The sequence below is a fragment of the Rana temporaria genome, chromosome 3, assembly GCF_905171775.1.
Source record: "Rana temporaria chromosome 3, aRanTem1.1, whole genome shotgun sequence".
Classification (NCBI taxonomy): Eukaryota; Metazoa; Chordata; class Amphibia; order Anura; family Ranidae; genus Rana; species Rana temporaria.
The window spans coordinates 315,880,103-315,898,101 of record NC_053491.1 but is presented as its reverse complement, the minus strand read 5'-3'; the positions used below and the strand labels follow the sequence as shown (position 1 = coordinate 315,898,101).

The 17,999-nt window shown below is 42.1% G+C and overlaps 1 protein-coding gene across 2 annotated transcripts in view; it reads left to right on the top strand.

The window, feature by feature from the left end:
* Window positions 1-17,999, top strand: part of DIAPH1 (diaphanous related formin 1) — a 423,627-nt gene that overhangs the window by 128,698 nt on the left and 276,930 nt on the right. For both annotated transcript variants that reach the window (XM_040344879.1, XM_040344880.1), the window contains exons 10-12: window positions 7,012-7,122; window positions 8,427-8,545; window positions 13,646-13,762. In XM_040344879.1, coding sequence (XP_040200813.1) covers window positions 7,012-7,122; window positions 8,427-8,545; window positions 13,646-13,762 — 347 coding nt within the window. The remainder of the gene's footprint in view (window positions 1-7,011; window positions 7,123-8,426; window positions 8,546-13,645; window positions 13,763-17,999) is intronic.

Sequence of the window (17,999 nt, the reverse complement as noted above, 5' to 3'; positions counted from 1 at the left end):
ATATAAATCTTGCCTGTGGTTCTGTAAGTGGAGATAGTGTTTTAATGGTTTTTATATTAGTAAAATAAAAGTACAGTATTGGAAAAGATGTTTGGAACAAAGTTTTTCTTTAAAGCGTTACGGTTCCTGAAATAGATTTTTACAAACCACGATTTGTAGACGAGCACAGGCATTAAAACGTGTTGGTTCATTTCCCTGCCATCCCCCAGAAGACTCATCACTTCTCTTAGGTACACTATGCTTCCCTTTCAGTGGAAACTTGTGTGACTGTGTGGGTGAGGGAATGCATGCCTATGATCTTCTTTGGAGTTGGGTATGAATACCATCCACTAATGATTGTCTGTGCATTTCTTCTAAACTTAGGACAGTCAGTGGTCCCCAGGAAGTAAAGAAGTGTAATTGTGAAGAACACACATGTCCCCTACCCCTCATGGGTTTTCTGGCTGTCATAAGTTCTTTCACTTATTCTCCTGCGGTTGTTGTGGGTGGTCATTACTGCTGCACTGAAGGACACTCGCATAATAACACGTGAGCACGGTTCATTGCAATAGTAGAATGAACAGTATCCCTAGGGTACAAGCTGGAATTTCGAGAAATACCATCTTCTCAGTTCCGAAGCTCAAGGCTCTCCAAAGATCCACTAAAAAGAGCGTCCTTCAAGGGATTGGATCACTTGCTGTCCCAAGGGGTGATCACAGAAGTATCCCTAAGGGAGCAAGGTTCAGGTTTTTATTCAAACCTCTTTGTGATCCCAAAGCCAAACGGAGATGTCAGACCCATTCTGAATCTAAGATTTCTAAAACAGTTTCTAAACATTTGCCATTTCCGAATGGAAACTATTCGATCAGTGGTTGCCACCTTACAAGGCGGAGAAATCATGGCGTCAATAGACATCAAGGACACATATTTACATGTGCCTATCCACCCCGCTCACCAAAAGTTCTTAAGGTTTGCGGTAGAACATTGCCACTTCCAGTTGGTGGCTCTGCCCCTTGGTGTGGCTACCGCACCCAGGGTATTTACCAAGGTGCTAGCCCCTCTGTTGGCAAATCTCAGAGCACAAGGAATAGCGATAACAGACTATCTAGACGATCTACTATAGATCAGTCAGTGGCAGGGTTAGATCACGCTGTGCTCACCACTATAAAATACCTGGAGCATTTAGGATGGATTGTAAAGTTACAAAAATCCTCTCTACAAGCCCAAAGAAGGGTAGAGTATTTGGGCATGATCATACACAGCCCAAAGCAGTGTATTCCTGCCAAAGATCAAGCTGCTAAAGGACCTGATCCATAAGGTCAAAGCAAAGAAAAGTCCATTTATTTGCCTTTGTATGAGGCTATTACGGAAGATGGTATCCTCCTTCGAGGCTGTCCCTTATGCCCAGTTTCATTCGAGACTACTTGAAGGCAGTATTTTAGCCGCCTGGAACAGGAAGATCCAAGCTCTGGATTAACCCACACGCATGTCTCCACAAGTGTGCCAAAGCTTCAGTTGGTGGTTAAAAACCAAGAACCTGCGGAAAGGAGAATCCTTTCTCTGTCACCTGGAAGGTGGTGTCTACGGATGCCAGCCTAATGGGCTGGGGAGCAGTGTTAGAAGCTTCAGCCCAGGGAACCTGGGCCAAAACCAAAAGGAGCCTGTACATCAACATACTAGAAATGCGGGCAGTGTACTTGGCCCTCAGAACCTGGACACACAGGTTACAGGGCCACTCAGTTCGGATTCAATCCGACAATGCTACTGAAGTAGCTTACATTAATCACCAGGGAGGCACCCGCAGTCAGGGTGCTCAGGAGGAGGTGAATCAAATTTTGACATGGGCAGAAGAACATGTTCCTTGTCTCTGCAATCTTCATTCCAGGGGTAGAAAACTGGCAAGCGGACTATCTGAGTTGCCAGCAACTATTACCAGGAGAGTGGTCTCTCAACCCCGACATTTCAGGCCATGTGCCATAAATGGGGACCCCGGATGTAGATCTACTAGCCTCCAGGCTCAACAGGAAGTTGTACAACTTTGTGTCCAGGACGAGAGATCCTCTGGCCTACGGATCGGATGCTCTAATCAGTTTTCACTGATCTATGCGTTTCTGCTGATTGCTCTCTTACAAAGGCTACTTTGCAGGATCAAGAGAGAAGGAATTCCAGTAATCCTAGTGGCCCCAAATTGGCCCAGGAAACTCTGGTATGCCAAGATCATAAAGATGGCAGTAGGAAGACCTTGGAAGCTTCCACTTCATCACGACCTGCTGTCGCAAGGTCCGGTGTTTCATCTTTCCTTACAAAAGCTAAATTTGACGGTCTGGCTGCTGAGACCCACATTTTGAAAAAACGAGGGATCTCAGGTCCAGTTCTTTCTACACTCAATGCTAGAAAGCCAGCCTCCAGGCTTATCTACTATAGAGTCTGAAAGGCATATGTTTCCTGGTTTGAAACCAAGAAATGGGATCCTCAAAGATATAACACAAGTAGGACTCTCTCCTTCTGCCAGCTAGGAGTGGATATGAAATTAGCCCTTAGTACCATTAAGTGTCAAATATCTGCTCTATCAGTCTTCTTTCAAAGACCGCTGGCATCTCATTCCCTAGTTCGGGCTTTCATTCAGGGGGTACTGCGGATCAATATGCCAGTCAAGTCTCCCTTGTGATCTGAATTTAGTATTGTCAGTGTTGCAGAAGCAACCTTTTGAACCTATTCGCCAGATTCCGCTCTGATCCTTTTAACCACGTAACGACCGCCGCCTGTAGATATACGTCCACAGAATGGCACGGCTGGGCAGATGGACGTACTGGCACGTCCTGTACATCTACCCAGCCGTGGGTCGCGGGCCCGCGACCTGGTCCGAAGCACCGGGACCTGCGGACCCCATCGCCGCTGGGGTCGCGTGATCGGTCCCCGGAACTGAAGAACGGGGAGAGCCGTATGTAAACACGGCTTCCACGTGCTTCACTGTGGCAGCTTCATCGATCGTGTCATCCCTTTTATAGGGAGACACAATCGATGATGTCAGACCTACAGCCACACCCCCCTACAGTTGTAAACACACACTAGGTGAAACCTAACCCCTTCAGCGCCCCCTGTGGTTAACTCCCAAACTGCAACTGTCATTTTCACAATAAACTGCAATTTAAATGCATTTTTTGCTGTGAAAATTAATGCATTTTTATAGCACTATAAAAATGCCAATGGTCCCAAAAATGTGTCAAAATTGTCAGAGTCCGCCATAATGTCGCAGTCACGAAAAAAATCGCTGATCGCCGCCATTGGTAGTAAAAAAAAAAAAAAAAAAAAAAAAAATAATAAAAATGCAATAAAACTATCCCCTATTTTGTAAACGCTATAAATGTTGCTCAAACCAACCGATAAACGCTTATTGCGATTTTTTTTTTTTTTACCAAAAATAGGTAGAAGAATACGTATCGGCCTAAACCAGGGGTCTCCAAATATTCTAAACAAAGGGCCGGTTTATTGTCCTTCAGACTCTTGGAGTCTGGCCAGCTGGAGTAGAAATTTTCCTGGCATCATTGTTAGTGAACATCTGGTATTAGGGGGAGGAATAGTGCCCCATTGCTGGTATTATAGGGGGTAATAGTGCTATATTAGTTGTGTCAGTGGGAGAAATGGTGCTCCATTGTGGGTGTCAGATGGCAGAACAGTGTCTTGTATCAGTGGGAGGGATAGTGCCCCAAGGGCCGGATAAAGACAAGCAAAGGGCCGCATCCGGACCTCGGGCCGCCGTTTGCAGACCACTGGCCTAAACTGAGGAAAAAAAGTTTTTTTTATATATTTTTGGGGGATATTTATTATAGAAAAAAGCAAAACAATTTCATTTTTTCCAAAACTGTCGCTCTATTTTTGTTTATAGCGCAAAAAATAAAAACCGCAGAGGTGATCAAATACCACCAAAAGAAAGCTCTATTTGTGGGGGAAAAAAGGACGTCAATTTTGCTTGGAAGCCACACCGCACGACCGCGCAATTGTCAAAGCGACACGGTGCCGAATTGCAAAACCTGGCCTGGGCCTTTAGCTGCCTAAAGGTCCGGGGCTTAAGTGGTTAAGCAGGAAATGGGCTTTTTTGATTGCCATCTCTTCGGCTAGAAGAGTATCTGAATTGGGAGCTCTTTCTTGCAAAGAGCCTTATTTAATTTGTCACAAAGACTACATTTTACTACGACCCCCATCCTGCCTATTTACCTAAGGTGGTGTCGGCTTTTCATTTAAATCGGAACATTGTTCTGCCTTTTTTTTTTTTGGATCCGCAGACAGCGGGGGAAAAATGATTGCACTCTCTAGATCTAGTGAGAGCAATAAAGGTGTATCTGCAAGCAACCACTCAGATAAGCAAAACAGATGTTATCTCCAGGTGAATATGACAAACAGTTATTCAAGCCTATGGTTTAAAAAACATAACTCCTCCTTTTTCTGTTAGGGCGCACTCTGCCAGGGCGATAAGTGCTTCATGGGCAGTGCATCACCAGGCTTCGTTGGCTCAGATCTGTAAAGCTACAACTTTGGTCTTCAGTTCACACATTTTCCAAATTCTATCAGGTGGACGTGAAAGGACATGAGGATGCCGCCTTCGGGCGAGGTGTACTGCAGGCAGCAGTATAGGGCTTCTTGTCCGTAGCGGCCTGCTTGATCTGCGTCTCCCACCCTTCATTGAGCATTGCTTTGGGACGTCCCATTATGTAATGAATGGCTCTGTGTGCCGTGATGTACGATAAAGAAAAACACGATTTTTAAAACGACTTGCCTGTAAAATCCTTTTCTTGGCGTACACCATGGGACACAGAGGGCCCCCCCCCCCCCTTATGGAAACCTTATTGCTTGCTACAAAACTAAGGTACTTCCCTGATGGGAGGAGTTATATGGAGGGAAACTCTTCAATTTGGTTGTGTCAGTGTCCAATCACCGCTGGCAACCCTTAACCCATTATGTAATGAATGGCTCTGTGTCCCATGGAAAAGGATTTTACAGGTAAACAGTTTTAAAAATCCTGTTTTTTTTTTTTTTGTTCAGTTATTGTTTTCTTTAACCTCTTCCTGGCACCGTAACACATATATGTATGGGCCTTAATGCCCAATACCATTCATTGCACATAAGCATCTTTGGGGATCTGAGGTTGTGCGTTGAGAATGTGCTCACTGCGCGATCCATGCACACTGACCAAATTGTGACTTAACCGTTCTCCTGTGTCTATGTGATGAGAGGCCTGTGAGACAGGTTACCGATATTGTGACTGGTGTGAGTCCAGTCACAGTAGTCGCATGAGCGAGATACTACCTCTGCCTCCCAGCTTTATGACCTACTTAATAGGTCACTGGGAGTTCATAGCGGAGGTACTAAAGTTGTCTAAGTTGTTCTTTCAGTAGATCAGCTCCATCTGCCCTGCAAAGCCAATCTCTCTCCCCCCAAACTATTTTGATGTCTTGCCCACATGCAAAAGGAAATATTTGTTGCATTAAATATATGTAACGTAGTGTTTTACACACAAGTTTGGTTTTCTCATTCCCACTGCAAACTTTAATTTGCTCTGCTCTGCTTTATTTCGGTGTCACGTACAGTCTGTCTCCAAAGGCAGTTAGAGCAGCCTATCAATGTGAGAAGACTGCATAGATTTCATCATCATCAGTGGGGGTGGGGAGGAGACTGACTTAGAAGCATCTATCAGGTTATTGACTTTGTCATGAGGGCAGGTGTTCTCGTCCCAGGTTAGCAGCTTCCTGTGTCCCTTCTCTCCTATGGCTGCATTGACTTTTTATGTTAAAATGCATCTGCTAGATATGCAAGAATTATTGCCCTGAAAGTTTTTCATGGCTGCAAATCATTGAGCCTTCTATTGACAGTCTAATTTGGCTGCTTATATATTTTTTATAATTGTCTCAAACCTGTAAAAGGCAGGGGTAGCGATGAGGAATCCTTCCCTATTTTCAGCCAGTGACCATTAAAACATGGGAAGCCTTGCTGGCTCCATCTAAGCCTGCAATTACACTGGCACTTTACATGGTTATTACAGGCACTTTTGCATGTCTGTCAAGCTTCAGGCGTTTGTTTCGTGGGCTGGGCAAGGGGAGGAGAGACGTTCTTTAGGATAACTGGAGTTCTTTTAAAGTCTATGGGGCCCAAAACATCTGAATATGCTCAAAAAAAGGCCCACATACCTTTTGAGCACAGGGTGTAGAACATAGGGCGACTGAATGCACAAGTGTAAAAGGGAACAATAAAAAAGAATGAGTTTTGGCCTTTTGGGTGTAGTCTAGAGGTCAACCGATATATCGGGCGATATTTTGACCTTTTTTTAGAAAACGGCATTGGCCGATTTTATTATGCAAATTCGACTGATTACTGACCACACCGTGTTTGTCGACCCACAAGTGTTCCTCCCCCCTTCCCCACACTCCACTGTTAGAAGGACGCTTGACAGAGCCACTTAGTGTGTGAAACTGATATAGGTAACTGAATGCAGAGAGAGAGAGACCACCTGCCAGTGGCAATCAGTGCCAACTAGTGCCACCTGCCAAAAAAAGGAAAAATTGGCTTAAAGTATTGGCCGCAATAATCGGCATCATATATCGGCTGACCTGATTTCTAAATATCCGCATCGGCCAGAGCAAAAACCCATATTGGTCGCCCTCTAGTGCAGTCAGGTGTAGGGAAAAAAGGCTACGTGTGAATGAGGGCTGGAAATGGGCTTTATTTTCCTCAAATATTACTTTTTCTTTTGGGAGTTTTTTTTTTTATCTTTCCTTTTGTACATAGTATTAGGATTGTTTTTGGTTTTGTAAAGTTTCTCTCTTCCTTGTTTTCGAGTGTCATGTCCCTTTTACCTCTGGTCTTGCTTGTTTTTTCCTGCATGCTGTGCAATCAAAACCTCATATGTCTTAAATGTATTTATCCTATAGACTTAAAAAGTGGTTACCAGTAAAAAAATCTCACATTTAAGGGATACAATTTTTTGTATCAGCCAAATAAAAATCCATCCATCAAATGTGCATTTTTTATATTCCCTAGGTGAGCTGTATGCTGCTAATCAACGCCATGATCATCCAAGGAGATGAGCTGGATTTCCGTGTCCACATACGCAGTGAATTGATGCGTTCAGGACTCGGTAACTTGTTAAAGGTATGAAAATGCGTTCACGGTTTCTTAGTATATTAGATATGGCATTTTGAATAGTAATGGTACTTTTTTTACAGATTAATATTTATGTGTCTTGTGCATATTGAACGTAGTCAGATCTACTATCCACCTTGCTTCCTTAGGCAAACTTTAGTACTTTTAGTGGCTCTTAGTTCCTGCTTTATAATTCTGGTTCACGCTTCTGTCCAGAGAAGCCGCAGTTCGAGTGACACTGCGGGCAAATATGAAAATACATAATTTAGTTCAGTAATGTATATTGAATGTTTTACAATGCAGCTAGTATAACTGAAATCTATCCTTGTTCTCTTCACACAATCCTCTGCACAGCTGAAGTTAAATATAATCTAATCCTAACATAAGCTTGGGCAATTAAAACCGATCAAGCGAATGAGGAAGAAATACCCTCAGTGACACCCACATATCAAAATTGTCAGTTTGTGTGGAGCTAAAGGCAGCTGAAGTTTTACATATTTCCAGCAATTGTTGACCTTGACTCCCTGTGATTATTGGCCTCAGTAACCGTTAGGTTGTCCTTTTACAGTATAGATAAATATAGGAGTTGAATATAGTTTTAGCTGCCTCTCATCTTTAGATCTACTGATAACTTTAATGTGGGGTTTTACGTTACTTTAGTTTATGTAAAGGCAAACCTTATTTTTAGTTTTGAATAACATAGGGAAGGGTAAGATCCTCTGCCAAGTGTGGTCCGAGTCCCTAATGCAGATGCAGACTAGTGCTCTGGTGACTAAGACAGGAATTCCTCTAGTTTTTGAGTTTTTTTTTGCCAGTTTGCCCTGATAGGGTTTTTACCAGTTTATTTATTCAAAACTAATTCTGTATGCTGAATTTGTTGGGTTTCTGAGGGGTTTACCTTCTGATGGCAACAGGTGCTAGATTTATAGAACAACCCAGTTTGTTATCTTGTGCAGTGCCAATATAATATAAATGTATGTTTGGATATTTTTCAATATAATCCAATAGAGCTGTTGGTTTCCCATTGCTTTCAGTGGGGCTTCCTCCCACAGTTCATCAGGAACCCCTGCTGGGTCTCCCATATCTAATCGCTAACAGCCACCAGTGTGAGTGGGGCTCTACTGTTGCCCTTCTTGCTGTGATCATGAACTGATAGAAGCCATTGAACATGTTAGCTTTGTATTGTCCTGAATGTCATTGATTATAAAATCTAACAAGTATTCGTGAGTTTTATGTATGTTGTGGAAATGCGATGTGTGAAAGCTTTATCGCAATACTAATCGCACATTTTTTTTTTTTTTTTTTTTTTTAAGGATCTGGAAACTATAGAAAATGATGAATTGAAGGTACAGCTTGGTGTATTCATGGAGCACTCTGAATATGATGCTGACGACTTACGTGGGCGTTTAGATGACATTAAAGTGGAGATGGAATATCCTTTTGCCATACATTTAAAAGATTAGGATGTGGTTTTAAAAACTAAAGAGAACAGTTATACAATCCTCCAGTAAACAATAAGGGAAGGTGGTATCTACGTCAGGGGTCTTTTGGGAATGTTAGAGATACTTAGTATAGGTGATTTTTTATTTTATTTTTGCATATTTTAAAGTATATGTTCACCGTTACAATTTGTTTTATAAATGTAAATTTTTTTTAATACAGGTATAAAAAATATGCATTTATTTTTTGTTAGGAGCCTGTAAAGCATCGCACCCACAATGAGCAGATCGTGGGTGTCCTGAGGACTGTCTGTGTACCTATCTGCCCATACCTCCAATAAGTGCAGGCAGTTACACTTTGACAGGAAGGCTCAATTAACTACTAGAGCATTCAACAGTGCACTGGTAATCCATTGAGAACTACAACCTGGCACTTGTAGTTTTCACATTCACAGAACATTCTGGCGTTGATTTATTACAACTGGAGAGTGCAAAATCTGGTGCAGCTCGGCATAAATACCAATCCGCTTCCATTTTTTTTGTCAAAGCTTTATTGAACAAACTGACATTGGAAACACATTTTATAGTAAATCCAACCCCTGTGAATGAGTTGCATGACATTTTTTTTTTAGATTGTGACAGTGATCAGGGGGAGAAGATCCCCCGCTTGCTGTCAAAACGGGAGATGGGGGTGAGGTGGGGCAGTCTGGTGCATCTTGATGTTAAATGTGAACTTATCCTTTAAGATGCTTACCATAGAGTGCTGTTGCATTGTATCATAATCTTTTTACCTCTATGATTTAGTGATAGTGTTCTTTCATCCTTTCTGACCACTGGCATGCCTTTATAATGTGAATGTTATCCATGTTGTCCTGATGAGTTGATCACTTGGGATTCAAGCTAGCACAATGTCAGTTGGCGATTTTGGTGTGAAAAGACCATGGTCCATATTTTACCTGTATTAGTTTATCTAATGATTAAGCAACAACAATCTTTTATTGGTCAGATGTCCATGCTTGCATTCTGGGTCTGCACACCTGCTCCAACCGTTGATAGAGTACTGCTTCACCTATCGATCTATTTTTACATTCTGGAGAATCGAGTCAAAGATGCTAAAGTAGCCAACAATCTTGCACACTGCTCAGAGCTCCCAGGTGGACAGGAATTTTTATAGGAAATATGGTAGGAAGACTTTACTGTGGATTATCTAAAACATGGCAAGGATGTGGACATCCCTTCCACAGGTGGTGGTGGTTTCAACAGGGAGCATCATTGGTTTAAAAAAAAACTATTAGCTAAGCACCTGAACGACCACAACATGCAGGGATATACAATGTAATAGACATATAATCACACATGGGTTAGGCTTGATGGACTTGTGTCTTTTTTCGACCTCGCCTACTATGTAACAAGCCATGGGCTAATTCATCCTCCCAGACTCTTCATAAACATTTTGGGGTAAATCTATCCTTTAATTTGCAACCTTGGATATTAACTGGATATGTGCATCAAACACAGAAGAAAGGAAGCCATGGAAAAATAGGTAACCTTTTCAGTCTTTGCTATTGCATATCCAAAAAAGAGTGCTAGTATCGCCCTTCCTCTATATGTTACACACTAGTGTATTTGCTCCAGTCTCCATGACAATAAAGTTGTTCCTGTTAACTTCCTTGGTCCTGGAGTGTTCACAGTGCTTCTGGTCGTTCGATAGCGGTCACGCGCTGACGCGTTTCATCAGCCAATGACGAAATGCGTCAGTGCGTGACTGCTATTGAACGACCAGAAGCACTGTGAACACTCCAGGAACAAGGAAGTTAACAGGAACAACTTTATTGTCATGGAGACTGGAGCAAATACACTAGTGTGTAACATATAGAGGGCTTTCAAACAGTGATTTGAAAATAGTGCTGCTACAGTATCATACTGGTCTTTGGGACTTTCATAAGTTTCTCTCCCTTTTTTTTACTGTTCGTTAGAATTTGCTATTGCATAGCTTGCACCATTTAAAAAAATAATCCTCTTTACCTGTATTTAGAAGAAACAACGAGCGCACAAATACAACAGAACAGATTGGCAAAGAAAATGCTAAACCAAGCATTATGTTCATTCAAGTCTTTATCAAATCAAGCATATATAAACAGCTTGAATCGCAAATGTAAAACAAGTATTTCAAATTTATCCAACCCAGTTGGATCAAGTGGGAAAAAATTCTGTAGTATATTCGCTATGGCACACTTGTTGGATCTGAATTTTAATAACGTTAAAACAGAACTAGTACATTAAATTGAGTGTAGGGGTATTAAAGGGGTTGTAAAGATCCCCCCCCCCCCTAAATAGCTTCCTTTACCTAAGTGCAGTCCTCCTTCACTTACCTCATCCTTCGATTTTGCTTTTAAATGTCCTTATTTCTTCTGAGAAATCCTCACTTCCTGTTCTTCTGTCTGTAACTACACACCGTAATGCAAGGCTTTCAATCTGGCTTCTGGGTACTTCTCCCCACGGAAGTAGGCTTTCTATTCTGAGGAGGCATGTCACCTGGGAGGTCACCCAGATGATTGACGTCTATCAGGAAAAAGTTCCCCCCGGCGGTTAAGGCCCCACCCCCCGTATTGCGTAGGCGTTTCCAAAAGAAGCCGAACATGTAGAGCTGCTAGTCGGCTCTATATGGCGCAGGCACCGTATAGAGCCGACTAGCAGCTCTGCATATTCGGCTTCTTTCAGAAACGCCGTGACTCGGTCGCGCCTATGCAATACGGGGGGCGGGGCCTTAACCGACAGGGGGAAATTTTTCCTGAAAGACGTCAATCATCTGGGCGACCTCCCAGATGACATGCCTCCTCAGAATAGTACCCGGAAGCCAGATTGGAAATATACATTATACGGTATGTACAGCCTAAAAAAAAAGAAAATTTGCGGACTGTACATGTTACAAGTCTAAAGAAGTTGCTCTGATAAAAATGTTATTTGGGTGAACCTTTGCTTTAAATAAGGGCATTAGCCAGTGAATCCCAATGGGAAATAAATTTAAAAGAACTAATGAAAGTCCTGGGTTGCCTAACTCGGCGTAAAAATGCATATAAAAGCAAAGGCGAAGGCCTTCAAAAAAATACAAGGCTGAGGGATCATCGGCATTTCAACTTTACAAAGAATGCAACAACAAATGTAAGGGTGCAATCAGGGTGGCTAATAAAGAACACAAAAGGCACAAGGCGGAAGAGAGTAAATAAAAATCCCAAGAAATGATGAAGGGAATCTTCTGTAACCAAAACTGCAATGTTTATCCTCATGACATGTCACAGGAAGCAACCTTATGGCTAAAAGAGGACAGAATTTAGAAATAGACTTGAACAACTTAACATTAATAAGTTACCTGGGCCAGATGGCTTGCATCCGAGGGTCCTTTAGGAACTCAGTCAAGTAATTGCCAGACCAGTGTTCCTAAGTTTCACCAACAGTCTACTGACTAAAAATGGTACCAGCTCTTGAAAGGGATGATAAGGGACTATTTGCAAGATTTTAGTACTAAAAACTGTATCATTAGCAGTAATCGGCATGGATTCATGAAGAATCGTTCTTGCCAAACCAATCTATTAACCTTCCATGAGGAGGTGGGCTGCCAACTAGATAAAGGAAGGCCCGTAGACGTGGTGTTTCTGGATTTTTCAAAAGCATTTGACACAGTTCCCCATAAACACTAACTGTACAAAGTAAGGTCCGTTGGCATGGACCATAGGGTGAGTACATGATTTGAAAACTGGCTACAGGTAGTGATAAATGGGGACTACTCAGAATGGTCTGGGGTGGAAAGTAGGGTCCCCCGGGGTTCTGTCCTGGGACCTATCCTATTTAATTTATTCATAAACGATATGGAGGATGAAATAAACTGCTCAATCTTTATTTGTGGATAATAATAAGCTAAGCAGGGCAATAACTGCTCCGCAGGACGTGGAAACTGTGCAGGAAGATCTGAACAAATTAATTTGGTGAGCAGCTACATGGCAAATGTTTAAAGGGGTTGTAAAGGTTTGTTTTTATTTTTTAAATAGGTTCCTTTAAGCTAGTGCATTGTTGATTCACTTATTTTTTCCCTTCAATTTCCCTTCTAATTTTTTTTTTCTTTGTCTGAATTTCTCACTTCCTGTTTCTCCTTGGTAAGCTTGCCCCCATCATCCGAGCCATTCTGGCTGGGGGTTAGTCAGCCAGAACAGCTTACTGAGGAGGGAACAGGAAGTGAGAAATTCAGACAAAGAAAAAAAACATTTAGAAGGGACATTCGAAGGAAAAGGTAAGTGAACCCACAATGCACTAGCTTAAAGGAACCTATTTAGAAAATAAACAAACCTTTACAACCCCTTTAATGTAGAAAAATGTAAAATAATGCATTTGGGTGGCAAAAATATGAATGCAATCTACTCACTAGGGGGTGATTTCCAGGGGGAACCTAGGATGGAAAAGGACCTGGGGGTCCTAGTAGATGACAGGCTCAGCAATGGCATGCAATGCCAAGCTGCTGCAAGAAAAGCAAACAGAATATTGGTATGCATTAAAAAGGGGATTAACTCCAGAGATAAAACAATTATTCTCCCACTCTACAAGACTCTGGTCCAGCCGCACCTGGAGTATGCTGTCCAGTTCTGGGCACCAGTCCTCAGGAAGGATGTGCTTGAACTGGAGAGCGTCCAAAGAAGGGCAAGAAAATGAATAAAGGGACTGGAGGACATTCGTTATGAGGAAAGGTTGCGAGGACTCAACTTATTCTCTGTAGAAGAGACGCTTGAGATAAAATTGGAAGAACAGCGGTTTAACCTTAAACTGCGCAGAGGGTTCTTTTACTGTAAGAGCGGTTAAGATGTGGAATTCTCTACTACAGGCAGTGGTTATAGCAGGGAGCTTTGATGATTTCAAAAAAGATTAGATAGGCACCTGAACGACCACAACTTACAGGGATATACAAAGTAAGACTGACACAAAATCGCACACAGACATTTTTTTTTTTCAACCTCGCTAACTAGGTAACAGTTTTTTCGATGAATGCCGAGATAACAAATGGAATCTATAACTGAGCTTGCTTTTTCCCTTAACATTGGTTTTACTGATATTCAAGAAGTCTTCCAGATTCTTATGAACACAGTGAAAGACTCCTCCGCAGAACAGCTGTTCCTCTCTATCCTGCAGCATCTCCTACTCATCCGAAATGACTATGATGCAAGGTAGGAAGCAATCACAGTGAAGCTGGAGGAGGAAATTTGTCTGCCAGCCTTATTTATCCAATGTGGAAGTTGAATAAAACTGACACACGTGTGATTTTTATCTGACTTGGAGTATCAGTCGAATTCTGAGAGTGACAAGGGAGCACATAGAAGAGATAATGAAACTCATCTTTTACTTGACTTTTATAGATGTCACATTTTCAATGCAAATAGCTCTTAGGCTGTCATCTAGGAACTGCTGAGGATTTCTACCTGAATCTCCATTATGTCAGGCTGTACGCTGTATAGCTATCTCTGCAGTGTTTCACCTTGACAGGCAGGACTGGTACTTGGAAACTTGTATGCAATTTCAGGTGACATAACGTTTCAATGTGTTTGAGTTTTTCCAGGTTTAAGGACAGTACATTAGACAGATGTGTCAGTACATAGTGCCTGAGTACAGTAAACGATGAAATATCCATCATTAACAGTGCCCTGACATCATTCAAAACATTTTCAAACATAGAATCAGAGAAAGGCATCTATCTGGTGCTTAACAGAGAGGACTAGTCAAAGTTGAGACATATTTGCGACTAGCAGATTAAGTCAGAAAGGCTAGGAGAAATAAACAAAAGAGGGGAAAAAAGCAAGATTGGATAAGATGGAGTGGAAAGATGGTGAGGGGGAGAAGAGGGAAGAAATTTAAAAAGAAAGGAGATATAGGGATGGGGAAAAGGGGGGGGGGGGCACCACAATGTGGGGGAGTATTGTACATTATCGATGACTGGATCGACAAGGGCCTGGATTGGACAGCTAGATTTGGATGTCCGTATGCGATTCAGGTGTCCCAGATTTTGCGACATTTGGCTTGGTTATTAGCCAAGATGCTGTATAACTGTCCGTTCACGAAAAAACTATCCATTCGGGATTCAACTTTAGAGCAGTGGTAATAGTTTTTTTTTCATGTCTGACTATGGTCATTTTTAGAATATAAAAGGATAAAATAAATTAGGTTTGAACTGTGATGGTAACACCAGGAGGTTTGAAATGCAATAATGCTAGCCAGGGGTCTCTAGAAAGGCGGATCACCAATAACGTATGAAGAAGGGAAAAAACTTAAGACCAGAAGCAGTTTAGCGTTGGGCAGCTTCAACATATATGGAGGACATCACCAGTAGCATGGTGTTCCAGTAGCATGGTATCATCTAAAACATAGGCCCGAATGTCTATAAAACCATATGGGCCAATCTTGGAGGTACAAGATGTACCTTGTAAGCTGAGTCCAATGAAGTAACATTATTGGAGCAGCACGGGATAGTGGACCACTCTTACTGACATTTTTTTTAAATAATTTTTGCCCGCTCAAATCCTTCTCCCATCTGGCAATATAAGTATGTGTGGATGGAGAGGGCAGTCTCTTGAGTTGGGAGTAAACCAAGGGAATGAGTTTAGTTGCTAGGTAAAGTGTATATTGGTATAATAGAATACTGGTGCTACAATGCCTGTCCCCACCTTTCCATATATGTTGATGTATTGGAAGTCCTCATGTCGCAACATAACTCTAGCCAGGTTTTTGATCTGCTGTACTTGTAATATAGCAGTATTGCACATCGGTGTGAAAAAAACAAGGGAATATTAATGAGGAATTAAACCCATTAATTTAACGGTTTTCCAAAAACGGTTACATTAAGTGCATACAGTGGATAACTGTCAAGTTGCTTGTGCTCTCAACCAAATTGTCAAACCATCAAATGGCTGCTGTCATAGCTGATTACATGTGCAGTACCATGGCAACTGCAGATCAGAGGTTAAGATGGCAGTTTCATTGGTTGTAAAGTATAAGAGGGCTTAATTCCACTTTAAGATGTAAAAGGAAACAAAATTGGTTGCTGTGCCTACATACACAATTTACTGTAGGTATCTCAGTACATAGACTACCTGAGGGGAAAAAGTATTTGTTGCTCTGCTGATTTTGTATGTTTGCCCACTGACAAAAAAATTCAGTCTTTAATTTTACTGGTAGGTTTATTTTAACAGCGAGAGACAGAATAACAAAAATATCCAGAAAAAACGTATTTCAAAAAAGTTATACATTTATTTTGCATTTTAATGAGTGAAATAAGTATTTGATCCCCCTATCAATCGGCAAGATGTCCTCTATGCAGGTAAGGAGCTGAGATTAGGAGCACCCTCTAATGCCTGGTTCACACCTATGTGTTGTTTTTTGCGCGTTTTCAGTTTTGCAGAGACACACTACAGTATGTTTAACATTGTTTCCTATGGATGTAGTTCACATCTGTGCATTAATTGGAAAGGACCAGGGACTTTTTTCTGGTTCCATAGACTTCAATAGATAAAAGACATGTATTGAAATGTGCAAAATGCACCTGCAATATGAAAACTGCAACCTGCATTGGTGTGAATCGGGCCTTAAAAGTAGTGCTTCTAATCTCAGCTTGTTACCTGTATAAAAGACACCTGTACACAGAAGCAATCGATCAGATTCCAGTCTCTCTATAATGGCCAAGACCAAAGAGCCATTCAAGGGTGTCAGGAACAAGATTGTAGACCTAAACAATGCTGGAATGGGCTACAAGACCATCACCAAGCAGCTTGGTGAGAGGGTGAGCAGTTGGTGTGATTGTTCACAAATGGAAGAAACACAAAATAACTGTCACTCTCCCTCAGTCTGAGGCTCCAAGCAGGATTTCACCTCGTGGAGTTTCAATGATCAAGAGAACGGTGAGGAATGAGCCCAGAACTTCACGGGATAATCTTGTCACTGATCTCAAGGTAGCTGGGACCATAGTCACCAAGAATACAATTGGTAACACAATATGCCAAGAAGGACTGAAATTCTGCAGTGCCTGCAAGGTCCCCCTGCTCAAGAAAGCACATGTACAGGCCTGTTTGCCAATGAACATTCAAATGATTCAGAGGAAAACTGGATGAAAGTGTTGTGGTCAGATAAGACCAAAATCAAGCTCTTTGGCATCAACTCAATACACCATGTTCGGAGGTGAAGGAATGTTGCCTATGACCCCCAAGAACACCATTCTCACAGTCAAACATTGAGGTGGAAACATTATGCTTTGGGGGTGTTTTTTTGTTAAGGGGACAGGACAGCTTCACTGCATCAAAGGGAAGATGGACGGAGTCATGTACCGTCAAATCTTGGGTGAGAACCTCCTTCCCTCAGCCAGGGCATTGAAAATGGGTCGTGGATAGGTATTCCAGCATGACAATGACCCAAAACATATGGCCAAGGTAACAGAGTGGCTTAAAGTAGTTGGTAACCCACTATATGATGATCGTGCCATCTGTTATATTAAGGATATGTGCCCCTGTGCTGTATATAAAAAAAATGCCCATTCTCAGAGCAGCTCCTGGTGCTCACGTGACTTCTCGGCTATAGTGGGCAGGCTCAAGCACTGCTTGTGAAGTCAGGAGAGAAGGAGAGAGGAGAGGGATCAGAGGAGTCACGTGAGAGTCTGAAGACACTCTTATCATATGATTGGCATCTTTTTATACAGCACAGGGATACACAGCATTGTATAACAGAAGGGATGGCCTGCTTATATTATAGATTTGATTGCACCAGAAGGGTAGAATCGTGCAGTGAACATGGCTAACAGACAGGGGACGGGACGGGACACAAAAGAGCAGAGAGCAAGGGCTGCGGATGACTGAGGCACGTAAACTGACCACGGTGTCAGGGCTTGGTGGCCATGATATACCGTGGTCAGTTTACAAAGGGGGGGGGGGGGCATAGCTAGGCAGGATCGACCCAGGTTTTTTAGGTGATGCAGGGAGCCAAATTACACAGCACAAGCACTGTGTTGTATACCATGCTTTAAGGGAACAGAATCCTTTTTTTTTGGTAACAAACACTTTAAGGTCCTGGAGTGGCCTAGTTAGTCTCCAAACCTTAATCCCATAGAAAATATGTGGAGGGAGCTCTGAGGGTTCGAGTTGCCAAACGTCGGCCTTGAAAGCTTAATGACTTAGAGAGGATCTGCAAAGAGGAGTGGGACAAAATGCCTTCTGAGATGTGTGCAAACCTGGTGGCCAACAACAAGAAACGTCTGACCTCTGATTGCCACCAAGGGTTTTGCCACCAAGTAGCAAGTAATGTTTTGCGAAGAGGTGAAATACTTATTTCACTCATTAAAATGCAAATCAGTTTATAACTTTTTTGAAATGCGTTTTTCTGTATTTTTGTTGTTATGACTCATTGCTAAAATAAACCTAGCAATTA